Source organism: Microcaecilia unicolor, chromosome 6 (genome assembly GCF_901765095.1).
Source record: "Microcaecilia unicolor chromosome 6, aMicUni1.1, whole genome shotgun sequence".
Taxonomy (NCBI): domain Eukaryota; kingdom Metazoa; phylum Chordata; class Amphibia; order Gymnophiona; family Siphonopidae; genus Microcaecilia; species Microcaecilia unicolor.
The window spans coordinates 282,252,708-282,270,699 of NC_044036.1; the positions used below are offsets into that span (position 1 = coordinate 282,252,708).

The window sequence follows — 17,992 nt, forward strand, 5'->3', positions numbered from 1 at the left end:
TCAACAGCGTAGACATACCTTTTTAAATCACACACTGATTTTTAAACAGTTAACCTTGCCATCAAAACGGTGCTATGGGCCCCCTCTCAAAAGAAAGCTACTTCCACCTCATACTTTCAAGGACCATTTCAAAATTACATCCGAATCAGAGAAAACCCCAAGTATCTTCAAAGAAATTAAACTGGATCCATTATTTTTCATAATACTAACAAACGCACCATGAGGACAATTTTCAGGGACACTGGAACAAAGATGGCAGTACTTTTTACTAGGGCTGCATTTCGATTAAAATTTCAGTCACAATTAATTGAGCAATTAAAGGTATGTTGTTTATTTATTTTTATTCCCACTGCAGCTCCTTCTGACTTTTGGTAAGTCACTTAATCCTCCATTACCCAGAGTCACAAGGAGTTGCAGTGGGAACAAAAATAAATAACATACCATTAATTGTGCAATTATTCGCACAATTAACTGCGATTACAAATTTTAATCAATATGCAGCGCAAAAAAATTAAATAAAAAGTAATGAAAAAATATGAAATACAAAATACGAATTGAAAAATTACAAATGAAATAATCTATAGCTATAAACAACCTTACAGTTTTCACAGTCTGCTTCAGAAACGCAGCCCTACTTTTGACCTGTGGGCTTTGCGCCAGTTTGCCACATACATGTTTATTTGTTTTGAATCTTGCTATGGGTACAAAGTATCCACCAACATTTGCACCTGCTTCTTTCTGTGGTAGATTTTTACTTATACATTTTCAGCAAATATTTCAAAATGCAGTCAATGTGCATGTTTTTCCTTCCCTGACTTAAACACATCTCCAGGAACACCTCCTCTTAAAGTGGCTTGAAGTTCATGTTCTGGCTTTTATCTGCATTAAGTAAAGAACTATTTTCTGGATGCCAATTAACCTGGATAAAAGCTTTTTACCCACATTAACCGATTTGAAACTGGTCACCTACCTTACACAGTCATTATTCGCACTACAGCAAATGTTTTTTCCCCAGTGTATCTCAATAAAGCAAGAACGAACAGATTAACTCCCCTGTTTACTAAGCTGCACTAGTGGTTGCCGTGCAGCAATGCCAACATAGCCCATTCAAAGTGAATGGGCTGTGTTGAAATTGGCACATGGCATCCGCTAGTGTGGCTTAGTAAGTTAATATCAGGAAATGAAAAAAGTGAATAAAGCAAGCCAACCTTCATCTTGTTATACAAGAATACTCAAGGTTGACTGCCAGACTGCACAATAATTAAATGGGAAAGAGTTACACAATGAAAATCCAAAATGCAAATCCCAAACACCTCCATTTAAAAAAAAAAAAAGAATTCATTTAACTCAGCATATTCTTCAAGGCACTGAACAGTGATTTAAAAAGCAGTGGTGCTGTCACTGGCTCCCCAGCTCCACATCATTCAAAAAATGGTAAAATGACATATAAATCTCTTCTATGGTCAGCAGAGAGAGGCAAATCCCTTCTCCTTTGCAGCAATGCACTGGACCCAGGGGCGTATCTGCTATGGGGCCACAGGGGCCTGGCCCCCGCAGATTTGCCCCTGGACCCCCCTACCGACGACACTCTCAACCCCCCCCCTCCTCCTGCCGTCACTCCGCTGTCGCACCTCACCTCCCTTTGCTGGCAGGGGACCCCAACCCCCGCCAGCCGAAGTCTCCGTTCTTCCTTCCTTCCTTTGGGGTTGGTGGTTTCTGACATCCTGCACGCACGCACGTACAACGTGCAGCATGCAGAATGTCAGAAACCACCAAACCCAAACGAAGGAAGGACGGAGACTTCGGCTGGCGGGGGTTGGGGTCCCCCGCCAGCAAAGGGAGGTGAGGCGCGACGGCGGAGTGACGGCGGGAGGAGGGGGGTTCAAAGTAGTTGGAGCTGTTTTCCGCGAGGGGGGGGGTTAAAGTAGTTGGGCGGGTGGGGGTAGTGGTGGTGGCGTCGTTGGCGTCATTGGCGTCATCTTCGTCTTCAGCGGGGGGGGGGGGGGGTCAGCGGCGCCAGGGGGGGGGCTAAAATGTGCCCCCTCTCCTCGGCTCTGGCCCCCCCTACCGTTGAAGTTCAGATACGCTGCTGGACCCTGTCCTTATGTAAGGCTGAAATGCCCTGGGTAGCAGCAGGTAAATAGTTAAAGAATAAAGATTAAGAATTTCCTTTATAACCATGTACTGTATCTGGTCTTTAGTCAAATGCTTCTCCTTATCTGGAAGAACTGTGCTTCCAGTTCTGAGCAGGTATGATTTGAGCCACTCTGAAGATAACACTTTCTCATCTTTCAGCAGAACAACTGAGCTCTTCTCCATCCCCAAGCCATTTTTTAATTGCAAATACCTCAACTACTCTAACCTCTTACACTGGAATGTGATAAACCCTTGAATTGTTAGCAGCTTTCCCTATTTCCACCAATTTGTGATCCGACATTAAGAAAACACAGAATCTACGCTTTGGATAGATGAATCATACATGATTGCTGCACTTTTGAGAAGGGGATTCAGAGAGGGGTTATTAAACAGTCATTTGCAAGCACTGTGGAATGGGAGAGAAATAATATAAATGTATTTGATTTAGATTCAATTCTAAAACTTATTTATGGTTTTACTTCTCAACTTTACCGTCAGTTATTAAAGTAATGTAGGCTAATAAAGAGATTACGTTATAACTGCACAATGCAGTCAGGATCAATAACTACATTATAACTTTATTTATTTAGATTTAGCTCAAAGCAGGGGCGTAGCCACAGGTGGGCCTGGATGGGTCTGGGCCCACCCACTTTGGGCTCAGGCCCGCCCAGCAACGGTGCACCTCAAGCCCAAACCGTGACTTTTCCCTTGCTGCTGCTCACCGTCACTTCCGCTTTCCCTCCTCCCAGCCACCCGCCAGCACGCAGGTTTCGTACCCTCCTGTCATCCGCGTCGTCGGGCAGCTGTGTGTTAGCTGCTTCAGCAGAGCCGCGTGGCGCCAGGGCCGTCCACAGGCACGCTGCTACAAAATATGCTTCTTCCGCCACGGCATTGGCCCCGCCTCCTCTTCAGAGAGTTCGGACGGGAGAATGTGAAGCCAGCCGGAAGGAAGGAGGTACGTAGCGGCTCGGCTCCGCTGCATTGCTGTGGGTCACGGGTGGCTGGGAGGTGGAAGAGAGCAAAAACTGCAGCGGTTGGCTGGGGGGGGGGGAGAGGGGAAAAATGTGCAGTATGTCAGTGGGTGGGAGGAGGGAGGGAGAGAAATAAACCTACAGCATGCTGGCAGGTTTTCTTGAGGGATCAAGGAGAGAGGGAGAGACAGGAGCACTTGGGATGAGGGTAGGGAGTGAGACAGGGCTAGATGGGGTGGAGGAATAATTGTTCGATATGGGGGGAGGGATGGAAAGATACTGCAAGGGGAAAGAGAGGGAGAATTGTTGGATAGGGGTGGGGTGGGATGGGATGGGATGGGGAGAGAGAGGGAAAGGCTGCATAGGAGTGGTAAAGGACCAGAGAGAGAAAAAAAAGTGTTGGACGTGGAAGAAAAGGAGGGAGAGAAGAGAGGGGAAATGTTGAACATGGCATTGAGGTGAGGGGAAGGAAATATGGAGAGATGCTGTGTGTGTGTGTGTGTGTGGGGGGGGGGGGGGTTGTGAGATGTTAGACCAGGGGCTCAAGGCAGGGAGAGGGAGAAAAGTTGGACATGAAGGTGGAGGAGAGGAAAGGAGAGATGCACAAGCGGGGGAGGGGAGAAAGAGGGAAGATGGATCCAGGGAGAGAAGATGGACAATGGATGGTAGGGAAGAGAAAGGGCAAAATGCTGAACAATGGAGGAGAAGAGGGGAGAGAGATGGGACAGGAAGATGCTGGTGGTAAAAGGGATAGGGAGATATCAGGCTATGAGGGTGAGGATGGGAGAAAGAGGGAACAGATTCTGGGCTGGAAGGGTGGAGGGAGGGAGACACTGGGAATGGTGGAAAGCGTGGGGAAGAGGCCCAGGGAGTGGAGATGGCAAGGAAATAAATGAGAGAACAGTGATTACAGAGGTAGAAATATGGTAATGGTGCGTAGATTGAAGATGGAAAGGAATGATAGGCTGGGAAGGAGAGAGATGGGGAATAGGAGAGCTAGCCTAGTGGGTGAAAGGAAATGGAAATGTGATAGATATCTGAAGGAAAAGATTTAGAAAGAGGACGAAATTTGAGTGTACAGAAGCAGAAAAGAAAGAAAGAAAGAAAGGAAAGATCAATATTTCAGAGGCAGGTGCAGTGAGGAAATGAAATGACAGGAGAAAAAAAGACAAATGGACAGCTGCTTGAAGAATTAGCAGAAGACAGACAGGAAAGCAGGAAAGAGAAATTGGAACCAACATGATGGAAAAATAAAATGTCCAGACAATAAAGGTAGAAAAATCACTTTATTTTGAATGTTTTAAATGGAATATGTTAGCTTTGGGAAATGTGCATAGTGGATGTCTTTTTATTGTGTTAAGTAGAAAAGGAAATGCGCTTTTGTTTTGTTTTCTCCAGTGTTGCAGTGCATGCTGAGGTTCCCAGTTCACTTTTGTGTACATATTTTTATTTCTAATTTGTGATCCCTTGTTCTATAATTTGTGAGGGTCTGTCAGTGTGACTGTAACGGCAGATGAAGAGATTGGAGAGGAGAGGGAATTGGGGAGGGGCTTCTTTATTTTCTGCCCTGGTCACCAGCATGGTTATCAGCAGCCCTGACCCTTGCTGTAGCTAGTGGGGATCCCCAAGCCCTACCAGCTGGGGATCTCTTCCGAAGCTGGCCAGAGCTGCCTTCCACCAAGCTTGGCAGATGGGGGCAGCATCCTGGAGCCACTGACAACTAAGCATGTATGGGGTGCTGGCATCAGTGGCTCGAGGAATTGCTGCTGCCTGCTGGGCTTGGCGGAGAGGAGTTCTGGCCATCTCTAGTGGAGGACCCCAGCTGACAGACATTGGGGATCCTCATCAGCTAAAGTATTTATATTTTGAGTTGGGGAAGTGCTGGGGAAGAGAGAAAATTTTGTGCCCACCCACTTTGTGCTCAGGCCCACCCAAAATTGGTTGTCTGGCTACGCCACTGGCTCAAAGTGACTTACATGCACATAGAATAAGTATTTCTCTGTCCCAAACAGTTCACAATCAAGCTGAATCTGAGGCAACAGAAGGTGAAATGACTTGCCTAAGATCACAAGGCGCATCAGTGGGATATTTAAATCTGCATTATCTAGACTGCAATGGACTTAGGTACAAATCAACTCTTGCATCCAGCTTTTCTTACGTAAGTACACAACTGTGGAACGCTTTGCCCAAAACTGTGAGATCTATCCATAACCATCTTAACTTCAGGAAACTACTGAAAACCAACTTGTTTAAGGTCTACCCACCTGATCCAAAATAACTTCCTACTTCATGCGACACAACAAAATATGAACCGAACTAGATTTCTATAACTACCCTCTCTTTATTTCCTTATTGTTTTATACTGATGCTTGTTACATGTTTTCTACTGTACTATGTATTTGTATTATTGAACCGGAGTCTACCTCTACAGTATTGTGTAAGCCACATTGAGCCTGCAACTAAGTGGGATAATGTGGGATATAAATGTGTTAAATAAATAAATAAATATAGTGGTAAATTTGAAGTAGCGGAGAAGTGATACATCCAATGGAATAATGAATATACAGGCCCCGATATTTAGACCGCGGGAGATAGTCGGGCTTGTCTCCCATGGTGCACACTGAACCCGGATAGTCAATGCCGGGCCATTTCTGGTGACTGGCATAGAATATCCAGGTTTTTATCGGGTGGTTTGAAGACAACAGGCTATGTTGATTTTCAGACATAGCCGGTTATCTTTAACCCGCTGAAGATATACCAGGGTTTGACGCGGCCAGATAGGACCACCAAACCTGGTTTAAACATCAGCGGATAGCCGGTTATATCATGTGATATAATCGGTTATCTGCCGGCTGCTAACCATGGATATTCAGCCAAGGATTGATGCCTATCCCCCACTAAATATTTGCAGGTAGCTGATTAAGCACTATTTAACCGGTCAGAATCTGTTTTGACCGGTTAAATAGCGCTAAATATTGGGCGGACTGGCTTTAATCTGAACTGGACCTTAGAATGGCTGTTCCATTCAGCAAGGCTAGCCCAACCATTAGGCAAGACTAGGCAGCTGCTTCTGGCAACAACTTCTTGGAGGCAGCAAAGAGCAGCTGTAGTCTAAGCAAAACAATGGGCTAGATTTCACCGTATTACTCTGGCTTTGAGGGACCTTCATTGGCTTCCAGTGTACTGGTGGTTCCAGGTTCTGACTCTGATTTTTAAAGCCTTGAAAGCTGACACGCCTCCCTTATTGGTTTCTTCTTTTAGCCTTTATCAGCCCTCTTGAAATTTGTGTTCTATTGATAACTGCTTATTAGATATCCCGGCTTGAGGCTAATCGATCTGCAATGCTTCAAATTGCTGGTGCCTTGATTTGGAGTATCTTGCCAGTGGAAATACGAGTGGTGTCATCCATTGTGCGATTCAGGAAGCAGCTGAAATCACTTTTTTTTTTACTCAGGTGTTTGGAGTTGCAGTGTAGGGGGCTGCTCACTGTACAGTGTTAGTTGCTGTGTTTGTTTTTAAATATGTACTGTCTCAATGCTAATGACCATGTACATTCCTGTGTTGTACACAACCTAGGGTGACTGGATAGAGTGGTTTATAAGTATTTAAAATAAATAAATAAGAATCAGTAAATGGCATCCAAAGTTAGGCACCAGAAAGATCCATGCTAAGATAGTATTCAGCAAAGCGCACAGTGCCCTTTGCGAAATACTATCTCAACGTGGATTTCACGCCTAATTTTTAGGTACCATCATTTATGCCTGCTGAAAGTTGGTGTAAATGCTAGTGCTCAATTTTTGGCAGTTGGGTGCCTAAATGACAGTATTCTATAATATTATACCTAACTTCTAGGAACACCTCCTGATCCGCCCATGCCCCTCATGGCCACACCCCTTTTGAGTTGCATGCTAGAGAATTTAGGTGCGGATGTTATAGAGTAGTGCCAAGGGCAGATGAACATACAAATCCAAAGAGTTGCCAATTAATGTCAATTATTTACTGTCGACACCTCATTAACTCATTAATTTGTGCATTCATCTGTCCTAAACGTCTGTTTAGGACACCCAACTTTGGGCGACCTGTATAGAATCCGAGGGAATATGTCTTGGCAGCCACACAAACTTAAAGAACGATTAGCACATTCTTTTATCTGCATTTCTATAGGAATTCTGTTTGATGGCCATGATTGTTGAATTTAATTAATTTATTAAAAAAATTTCTATTCCGCCTAAGAACTAAGTAGAGTGCAAAATTACATACACAAATACACTAAAAATAAACCACATCAGACAACTAAAACAAGTGCCCATCAAGGTACTGCAGTATTATCATCCCAAGTTCCTGACAGTAATATCACTCCTCAGTACAAAGGAGTGAGTTTTCAAAAGAGTTTTCAAAAGCTTCTTGAACTGTTCCACAAAATGGCACAATCTCAGTGTTCTCGTTAGTGCATTCCACAAATTTGGGCCAGCTACCATGAAAGCAATCACACAAGTTTCTGCATAGCTTGTTACCATCAGATTCTCTGTTGCTAATCTCACTGCTATGTTGGACCTTAACTGCCTTGCTGGATGGTAGACCATCAGTATTTGCGAAAAATACAATGGTACTTTGGCATGCAAACCTTTGTGAATTACTGACAAGGTTTTATACTGCACTTGATACACTATTGGTTGTTTTAACAGGGGCATCACATGCTCAAATCTAGAAGCTCCCAATATCATCTTAGTTGCAACGTTCTGGACTACTTGTAGTTCATGTACTCTAGAATTAGCAATTCCAAGATATAAAGCATTGCAATAATCAAGCCTTGACAACACCATACTCTGTAGCACATTTCACATTTTTTTAATTTATAGATTTTAATATTACATTCATGTGGCAAACATAGGTCCTTATCAAGATCAGCAATACAATATTGTTCGAACTTAAAATTAAGAAAAAAAATACCCTCAAACTTAGTCCACAATAAGCTGAACCAAGATACAAGGAAATATCCAAGGTAAATACATTATAATTAACGGAGCAGGAAAGAGCTATGTAGCACATTTCTAAAGTCATTCACAGATAACATTGGTCTCAATTTAGAAAGCAGATGCAACTGAAAAAATGAGGATCGAACCACCTGTAATATTTGTTACTTCATCATCAACTGTGAATCTAGCAATCGGCAACCTTGTTTCCCCCACCAACACTGTCTCTAACTGCAATAATTCCTGATTTTTCCCAATAAGCATGAGCTCTCTTGTGAGAGCTGTGTGCTAGCAGCATGAAAGTTAATTTGGGATGAGGGGGGTGCATTAAGAAGGCTGAAGATCTATCTAGGACACCCACTACCCTTGAACAAGCTCTGCCTTTCAGCTACTAACCTGCCATGCAGATACATTGGAATCCTCCAATTTGGTCTAGGCAGGTAGCATCATTCTGACAGGGACTAGACAGGCACTCATTGACATCAATCTCACAGCGAGGACCAGTGTATCCCTGGCCACATTGGCACTGGAAGGATCCCTGTGTGTTTATGCATTTCCCGCCATGCTCGCAAGGGTTAGCACCTAAAAATACAAGTTTCAGAATTAACACAAGGAAGGTCTACAGAACTTCCAAGGCTACACACAAAAAAAGACAACACAATCAGAATAAAAAGTTAAAAGGCCCAAGTTTACCAAGGGAGCACTCATCAACATCTTGATTGCAGGCAGGTCCCATGTAACCAGAAGGACATGTGCAGATGGCCTTTCCATTGACGGGGTTTGTATCACAGTTGGATCCTTCATTGCAAGGGTTACTGATGCATGCATCATCAAGATGGCAGAGCAAACCTAGAAGGACACATTTCACATGGCACTAGTTCAGTTTCCCAATTCTTCTTGCTTGATTACAAAGATTTATTCACAGGTCTGTCATTCGTGGAAGGTGAGTGCATCTTTCTGTTTCAAATAATGCAGGGCTAACATACTGGACTAAATTCAGTAAATGGCACTGAACTTGAGCGCTGAAAACAATATGTGCTAGGCGCTATTCTATAAACAGCGCTCCGAGTTGGACGCCGTTAATAGAATAGCATGTAGCACTGGGATCTTCGCCTAACTTTTAGGTGCAAGGATTTACACCAACTGAACACTGGCACCTAATAATAGTGCATACATCTTTAGTGAATGTCTGTAACACGCCTATGCCTCTCCCATAGCCACGCCTCCTTTTCAATTGCGCACTAAAACATTTACATGCAAATGTTTGTAGAATATCACAGAGCAAGATGTGCATGTAAATCCAAATTGTTGTTAACATCAATAATTGATAGTGCCCAATTAGTGGCACTAATAGGCTCATTAATTAAATTGCGCACTATTTTAAGCACCGTTTATAGACTTTCCCTGATAACAAATAACCATGTCAATCACTTAGCAGGAGAGAAACGTCACTCACAGTCGTATTCTAAATTACTTTTGCATACTATTATACCTTATGGTTCTGCACAACCTATTATGGAACAGAGCTAAAGTAAAGTTGGTTAAGATGTAACGTTAGTGGGGTTTTGTGTGAGTCAGAGTATTCATGTGATTATTAATGTGTATTGTATTTTTTTTATTGATTATTGTGTTTTTGGTCTTTTTGTTATGGGATATGTTGTTTTTCTTAATTATTTAAGTGTAACTCACCTAGAGCACTGCAAGGTCTATACTCAGATTAACTAGATATTCAGAATGAAGTGGTTAAGTTTGTGGCACTAAAAATCTTGTTGGATACAGTTAACTGGATAAAGTTATCTGTGTAGGAAAATGTTTTCTCTGAACAGACTAAGGGACTCTTTTATCAAACCAAGCTAGCAATTCCCATGAGATAATGCTGTCGAAGCCTATTCAAAGTGGATGGGCTTTGTCGGCATTGCTGTTCCGGGAATCGCTAGCACAGTTTAGTAAAAGGGGCCCTTTGGTTATCTTTAGCAGGATAGTGCTAAGTATAGGTGATACCTGATTAAAAGATAACCATGTCCCTACCGTGCCTCCGATCCCTTTTCCTTTTCACCAATTATCTTTGGACCTTTAAATCTGGGAATGTATCCAGTTGACTACCAAAGTATAAGATGGAATAAAAATTTGGTAACTAAATGAAAAAATAAATAAAATGCCTAACCTGTACGTCCATGCGGGCACTCGCAGTAGAAAGATGCTACCCGGTCATGGCATGTGGCTCCGTGGTAGCAGGCGGCATTAGCACAGTCATCAATGTTATCACTGCAGTCCTCGCCAATCCAGCCATTAACACAGACACAGTTGTATCCTCCATGGATATTGTGGCAAGTTCCTCCATTCTGGCAGGCATTTGGCATAAGCTGACATTCATCCACATCCTCGGTGCAGAACTGGCCTGTAGATGGAGAACAAATACAATCCCAGGTCTACAACTTCATTTTCACTACAGGACGCAGGCCATTGAAGGGCCTTCTTGTCCTTTCTTTGCCCGCAATCACTGGATGTGGAAATCTGCTCACTTCAAGCACTGCTCACTCAAGGTTTCGTCTCCAATCTCAAAATGAAATTTTAGTTATAAGATATATATGAGTCCAAGGCTGCTGAATTCAGTCAAGCATGCTGAGATATTCAGGCTTCCTTAAGCATTATTTCAAGATTATAAGTTATATGCATCTCAAGAGCAGGGCCGCTGAGAGAATGAGCCGGGCCCCCCCGCCCCCCCCCCCCAATCACTACCACTGTCGCCTCCCTCTCCTGCTCTCAGGCCGCCGGCACCGCAGTCCCCAGTCTCCACCTGCCCACCCCCGTCGACAGCCCCCCTCTGTCTGTGACCGGGCCCCCTGTATTCAAATTGGCAGCGCCTCACCTCCGTGTGAAAGCGGCAGATCGCCTCCCTTCGGGCCTTCCCTCACTGTGTCCCGCCCATGTCTGATGTAACTTCCTGTTTCTGCAAGGGCAGGGCACAGTGAGGGAGGGCCCGAAGGGAGACAAACTGCCGCTTTCACACGGAGGTGAGGCACTGCCGATTTGAATGCGGGGGCCCGGTCATGGTGGCGGACGGAGGGGTGCTGTCGACGGAGCCGAGAGCGGGCAGGTGAGACCGGGGACTGCAGCGCCAACGGCCTGGGAGCAGGAGAAGGAGACAGACCCCGGCGACGGGCCCGGGGAATTTTGTCCCCCCTGCTCCCCCTCTCAGCAGCCCTGCTCAAGAGAGAGAAGAATGTGTGTTTAAGGGGCTACAGTAAGCAAAATTCACTTCTAAAACTGTAACTGTTAGTTTTAGGCTTACATTCAGCCAGCAGTATATTATATACAAGTACAAAATACTACGAAACAGCAGAATGGATAGAACTGAAATACATTAAAAACAGCAGTGATAATCATACTGTACTGTCCTTTCCATTCTCTACTGCTATATTTGCGATAGGACAATGTCAAACAAGCTGCCTAATTCCATTTGATATACTGAACTACATATCTGTGGCTTATAGCTTGTTAAATATCAACTGATATATACAAAAGAGCAAGGTATTTGTAAAATCACTGATTTTTAATTTCAATGTAAATGTTGAATTTAAAAATACATTTGAAAATGTGGAGGAAAAGACTTCAGTTGTCAGTGCTTATATAGTAGAATAACTTTTTGTAAGACCAATGATAAGTTACCATCATTAGTTTAAAAAACTTCCACCTTCCTTAATTTATTTTTCACTTTTTTTTTTAATAATATAGTAAAATGTCATTTAATTTACACAAAGTCTATTCTTGACTGTGAACTATTATTGAAAAGGCAGAGAAAGAGACTTTCAAAGCAATTCTCAAATGGCAAGGAACAAAAAAACTTAGCTTCATAATTTATTGATAAAACGCATGGGACTCTCCTGATCGCTGATCTCAACGTGGCTCTGATTATGGTTCTATGGAGCTTCCCCGTTTCACAAAAAAATGCTTTGTCAGGAACCAGTGAGCTGTTCTCCACTGACTGCTGATGTGCTGTCGTTTGCAAGTGAATCAGTGAATTTACAAATAGCTTACTCTCTTGTATAAATCATTTGATAGATTTGAAAAATTTCCTCCAAATGATAATTCACATCTGTATTTTAAACTGAGTTTCAACTGTGTTGCTTAATACAAACGTAAATGCAAATTTCAGTGAAGCAACACAGAACCCTGTATTCCTTAATTATTATTGGTTTGTAGTCAGGGAAGTACCATAAACCATCATCTTCATGCTAGAAAACATCCTGTGGGTGCTTGAGCACCCCCAATACTAAAATAATTGCTGGTATGTGTCCAGGGATGGGTTATTTCCATTGGGCTTAGCACCCCCAATAATTCTGAAAAGTTAGCTCCTATGCTAACTCCTATGTATGACCCCAGTTGTCCTACATAAAGGACAACTGGGGTCATACAAAGAGTGCAGAGGAAACCCTGCAGGGCAAGGGACTGGGGAAATGGAGGTCAATAGCTGCTGCCTCTGGGACTTGAACCTAAGAAAGTGAATTTACCTGTCCATTCAGGTGAACACTGGCAGTTATATGTGTTCACACCATCAACACAAGCTCCTCCATTCATACAGGCATGTCCAGGGCAGTCATCAATGTTTTCCTCACAGGTCTGACCAGAAAAACCTAGGAGAAGAAAACAAGTTTCTGGTGTTAATTCATGATCACAAAATGACTGAAGGCTGCATAACATCAGCTAGACACCTGCCATGTAAAATCAGGTCACCTGTTAGAGGCTGGGCCAGTCCTTTTTCATCTCTTAAAGTCCTCCTCTGCACTGGGGGACTACCACAAACTCACACAGGTGGTCTGAATGTACATAAGTACATAAGTATTGCCATACTGGGACAGACCAAAGGTCCATCAAGCCCAGCATCCTGTTTCCAACAATGGTCAATCCAGGTCACAAATACTAACTGCCTTTACCACATTCTCTGGCAACAAATTCCAGAGTTTAATTACACATTGAGTGAAGAAAAATTGTCTCAGATTCGTTTTAAATTTACTACTTTGTAGCTTCATCACATGCCCCCTAGTCCTAGTATTTTTGGAAAGCGTAAACAGACGCTTCACATCTACCTGTTCAACTCCACTCATTATTTTAGTTCCTGTGAATTGCTAGATTAGTGGTACAGCTACCCAAGTACTCTCATTTCAGGATTCCCCAAAGGTGTTTTGTGATTGTCACTCTTAGGGACCTCTATGGCATGCTTTTCGCTCCTCTTCATAAGACTGTTCAGTACACATAAGATGGGAGTGTCTCTGCACTGTTCCATTTCATGCTGTGCCAAATACTTTATCTGTAAGACATCAGTGAGGCAGGCCAGCCAGGACTTAAGCAATTACTTTCTTCTTTGAGTGCAGCCAGACTGATTTCCGGCAGGCCATACCACAAGACAAACCTGTGGCAAGTTACTAATTAACTCACAACTCACACTGCTTTATTAAAATTGCTGTATCTCACCAGAGAAACTTGAAGGCATAAAACAGAAATAAATATGCCCCAAGGAGCCATTTTCATTTTGAATATTGAGAAAACCTATCCAATTTTCTCCTTTATTGTGGCAAGAGACCACAGAAACTACCTTTAAAGCAACATAAACAATTCAGATTTAGGGGTCCTTCTACCAAGCTGGATAAAAAGGAATCCTGCTCAGAAGGAAGGGATCCCCAGAAGCTTAGCCGGTGGTGGGAGGCAGGGCTGGTGGTTGGGAGGTGGGGATAGTGATGGGCAGACTTATACGGTCTGTGCCAGAGCCGGTGGTGGGAGGCGGGGCTGGTGGTTGGGAGGCGGGGATAGTGCTGGGCAGACTTATACGGTCTGTGCCCTGAAAAAGACAGGTACAATGTGAATCACCTTGCGCTTCCAATGAGAAGGTGTGAGCTAAATCCAAATAAATACTTTAACTTCATGATGGCAGGAATATCTCAGTGACAAGAGATTTGTTTCGCAAAACTTCAGATACCAGTCTCTTCAGGAACAAAAAATATGATTGTATTTAATTTAAGCTGACACTTATATCTCACTTACATGCCAATGATGGGCTGTAAAGTGGATTACAAACCAAGGGCCTCTTTTATCAAGCCGCACGGCAATGCCGATGGACCCCATTCAAAACTAATGGGCTTTGTAAGCATTACCGCATCGGGAGCCACTAGCGCGGCTTGATAAAAGAGGCCCCAAGTAATAATTTTAGCTTCCATTATTTGCCTGTTGGTGCTGCCTTATGTTAGTCAACAGCATTGTCCCATCTCACAAATAAATTAAGACCTTCTTGAGGCTGAGCTGAGTTCATCCTCCAGTCACTGGCCCCTGCATGCTTCAAAGCGTCAGCACTTCCTCCTCAGCTCCAGGTTTGGTTATCTTCACCCCATAACACAAAGTTTATGGACACTGAACTGGTTCTGCTTTGTGCAGCTATGCAGTGTGCGACCAGGAAGATGACAAGGATTGATGGTTGCATGTTGCACAGTAACAATTTGGCTCCTACTCATCTGTGTTTTCGGTTATAAGTGACATATTTACTGTAAACTGCGTGCAGTGCACTAGCATTTCAATGTCCGCTCAGTTTCCTGCCAACTCAGAACTGTGAAAAGATAGAGTGAGTTGGAGGAAAGGCATAAATACTGATTGCTCAAACAGTACAATCCTTTAAAACCAGATGCAACCAGACCCAGGAATGTTTATGCAACAGAAATGAGCATTCCTACAGACACTTCAAAAGATGCAACCCTTGATGGGAAATGGTTTACTTTAAAAGGCACAAACTGGTTCTAATTGCAAAGGTTGTCCAGTGTAAAGAAAGAGCTGGAGTAAGTAAATTGTTCTTGTATCCATTCCTAGTGCACCCTATCAGCCAGGACTGGCACTTGGTTGTTGAAATGAATATACATCCCCTCCATGCATTTTCTTTTCATTTAGACTATGAATTTTCTATTTTCTGCTTCAGAAAAATTATCTTTCTTCAGTAAAGAGCTCTGGGGTCAATGCTGAATATATGGATAAAGGGGTCACCGAGCCAGCAATAGCCATTTACTTTAGGCCTACTATTTACTAGTTCTGAAATACTGGAGTGGATATTTAGCCATTGGCGGTCAGCGGTTTTTTGGCTGCCGTCTGGGCCAGTGGTGTAGCTATAGGTGGGCCTGCATCGCCTCACTGCTCTCTCCTCCCCCTTCCTCTGCAACGTCCCAGCATCTGAGCTCCTGTCTCTGATCTCCATCCGTCCCTGGTATCAGTACAGGCATCCTCGGTGCCTGCAGCGATTCATTCTTGCTGCTGGCGCCGGTCCTGCAGGCTTCCATCTGCAGTGTTCCGCCAGAAAGGAAACAGGCAATGATGTCAACGAGGGCAACACATGGTAGATGGAAGCCTGCAGGGCCGGTGCAAGCAGCGAGAATGAATCACTGAAGACGCCAAGGACACCTGCCGGTACACTGGGGAGGGGAGGGCTTCAGAGACAGAAGCGCAGATACAGGGACGCTGCGGAGGAGAGGGAGGAGATGTGGGGTTGGTGAAAAAAATCCGTGTTCTTAAATATCTCCGGAAAGATATTTGTGGTGTGGTGGTGGCAGTGGTGGGGGGCGGGGGCAGCATATGCACGTGGAAGGATCCATCCAATTTACCTCTGGGCCCATCCAAAATACTGAGTCTGGCTACGCTTCTGGTCTGGACACCGGCATTAAATATCGAGGCATATGCGCCCGAATAACACATATGCAGTTAAGTGCAATATTCAGCTCTTAACTGCATAAGGTGAACTGCATATAGACAGCACTGTATTTTATGCAGTTCTATTTATGTGGTTAACTGGTTAACTCCATCCCCAGACCTCCCACAAAACAGCCGGTGCTCTGGCTTAGGCACTAAGCAGGTGTATTCAGCAGCACTTTCTGGTGAATATGCCCAGTTAGCCCAGGTCAAGCAATTTAAATCACTTTGAATTTCGACCTCTAGGACTGTATAACTTCTCTGGAAGGTGGCTGATCTCTTCTAACCCGACCCAGAAATACATGGGCAACATCTAGCTGTTCAGTCAGACAGGACATTATTTGGAAAAGATTCTAAACTTTGACTTGAGGAATATTTCACACTACAGGGGAGATTCTATATATGGTGCCTAAATAATCCGCATGGAAATCAGTGCCGACTGTGCGTATTCTATAAGTGGCGCCTAGATTTAGGCGCGGTATATAGAATACACTTAGTTAATATCTCAGCACCTAAAACTACAAGCCTCCATTTACACCAATGAAAATGTGGCATAAATCTAAGCACGTAGATTTACGCGCAATGGACCATATAACTATGCGCGTAAATTTCAGAACACCCATTTCTCCGCCCATAATCACGCCCCTTTTCACCCGCACACGTTGGAAGTTTGGTGCATTTTCTTACAGAATACACTTAGCGAGTTGTGCGCATAAATTTTAATTAGTTCCAATTAGTGCTCATTATTGCTTGTTAAGTGCTATTATCAGCGCTCATTAGCTTGTTAAGTTATGTGTGTTGTTATAGAATCCGCTTGGATTTCAGCGCAGATCTCTAGGCGGACTATACAGAATCTGGGGGTATATGTGTTTTTAGGAAAGCTGTAAAAACATGGCTGTTCCAGTGATATATGTAGATTTATCATTTTATTGATGCTGTAATAACCTAACCATATTGTATTGTAATTACTGTTCTCTTGTAACCTCCTTTGAACTTGATGGCTAAACGCGATATAAATGCTGAAATTAAATTAAATTTGGCTCAATACTGTCCGTATATTTAAAAAAAAACAGATGAATAGTCAAGTTATACATTCATAGTGAATACCTTTCTTATTTTCACTATTGGTCTGTGTCTCACAATGCAATGATGTGTCCTGGTCTTAATGACATCTTAGCTGGTCATGCTGTTAGCAGGTATCATTAGGATATGCCAAGCCAATATTCACTTTTTTAAAGCCTACTGTGAAGAACCTGTTATCGTGCTGATAGAAGCCTTTATTATATCCTTCATGGGCAAAGCAAATTGGCCCTTGATCTTTATACATCAGGGCTAGAGTCTGATAAAGTGACTGTAAAGTATTTTCTATAGAAGACACCTGCCTCATGGCCTCATAAAAGAGCAGTTATTGTGGAATAAGACTCCAAAGTATGGTCGCAGTCTATGTCTGATGCACCTGGAGGGTCAGCCCTACTGCTAAAAGCTAGTTCAACTGACGGCTCTATAGGACATGACCTGCACTGCACAGAGGCCCGTGATGGTGGGTAGCTTGCTTCTCTGAAGCCTGAAGTCTTCTTTGAAACAGCGTGACCAGCCTTTGCTCAGCTTCCTGTCTCGGAAGCAGGCTGTACTTTTACAGTGCCTCTTTGATAGAAACCATAAACTTCTCCTCCTCCTCCTCCTCCTTCATAGAATAAATACTCTTGTCAGCATAATCAGATCTCTTCTTGTAAGAAGAATCCTGTGGACTTTAAACACCTAATACTACTGAGAGTCACTCTGCTGTGCTTAACACCCTGGTAAGAGGGGTTTACAGGAAGTCTTGAGCTTGCACACTCCCTGGAAATAGTTAACTTTGTAAACATGTGTTTCCTAGGCTGAAACACAAGTTGAGGTGGGTTTCAATGGTAAAAAAGTTCCTTTTTTTTTCAAACAAGGTTGAGAAAATCTGAGCAATACATAGCAAACCCCTCCTTTTTCTGTCTTCAGGCCTTTTAGATATTTTTGCAAGAAACTGTCAATCCTCCAAAAAAAAAAAAAACCCTGCGTGTAGAGAAATAGGGAGATCTACAGATATACAGATATTCCGATTGTTTTCCTTTGCTTCTGTCTGCAAACAATTTTATATCATGTCAGTGGCATAGCCATGAATTTTTTACAGGGGATACATCTCCCATGCCCTCCCCCTGGTAC

The 17,992-nt window shown here is 43.3% G+C and overlaps 1 protein-coding gene across 1 annotated transcript in view; it reads right to left on the reverse strand.

Moving 5' to 3' along the window:
• Nucleotides 1–17,992, reverse strand: part of NOTCH1 (notch receptor 1) — a 160,472-nt gene that overhangs the window by 63,537 nt on the left and 78,943 nt on the right. The window contains exons 5-8 of the mRNA XM_030207641.1: nt 12,592–12,714; nt 10,245–10,478; nt 8,774–8,929; nt 8,477–8,662 (exon numbers count right to left, since the gene is read on the reverse strand). Coding sequence (XP_030063501.1) covers nt 8,477–8,662; nt 8,774–8,929; nt 10,245–10,478; nt 12,592–12,714 — 699 coding nt within the window. The remainder of the gene's footprint in view (nt 1–8,476; nt 8,663–8,773; nt 8,930–10,244; nt 10,479–12,591; nt 12,715–17,992) is intronic.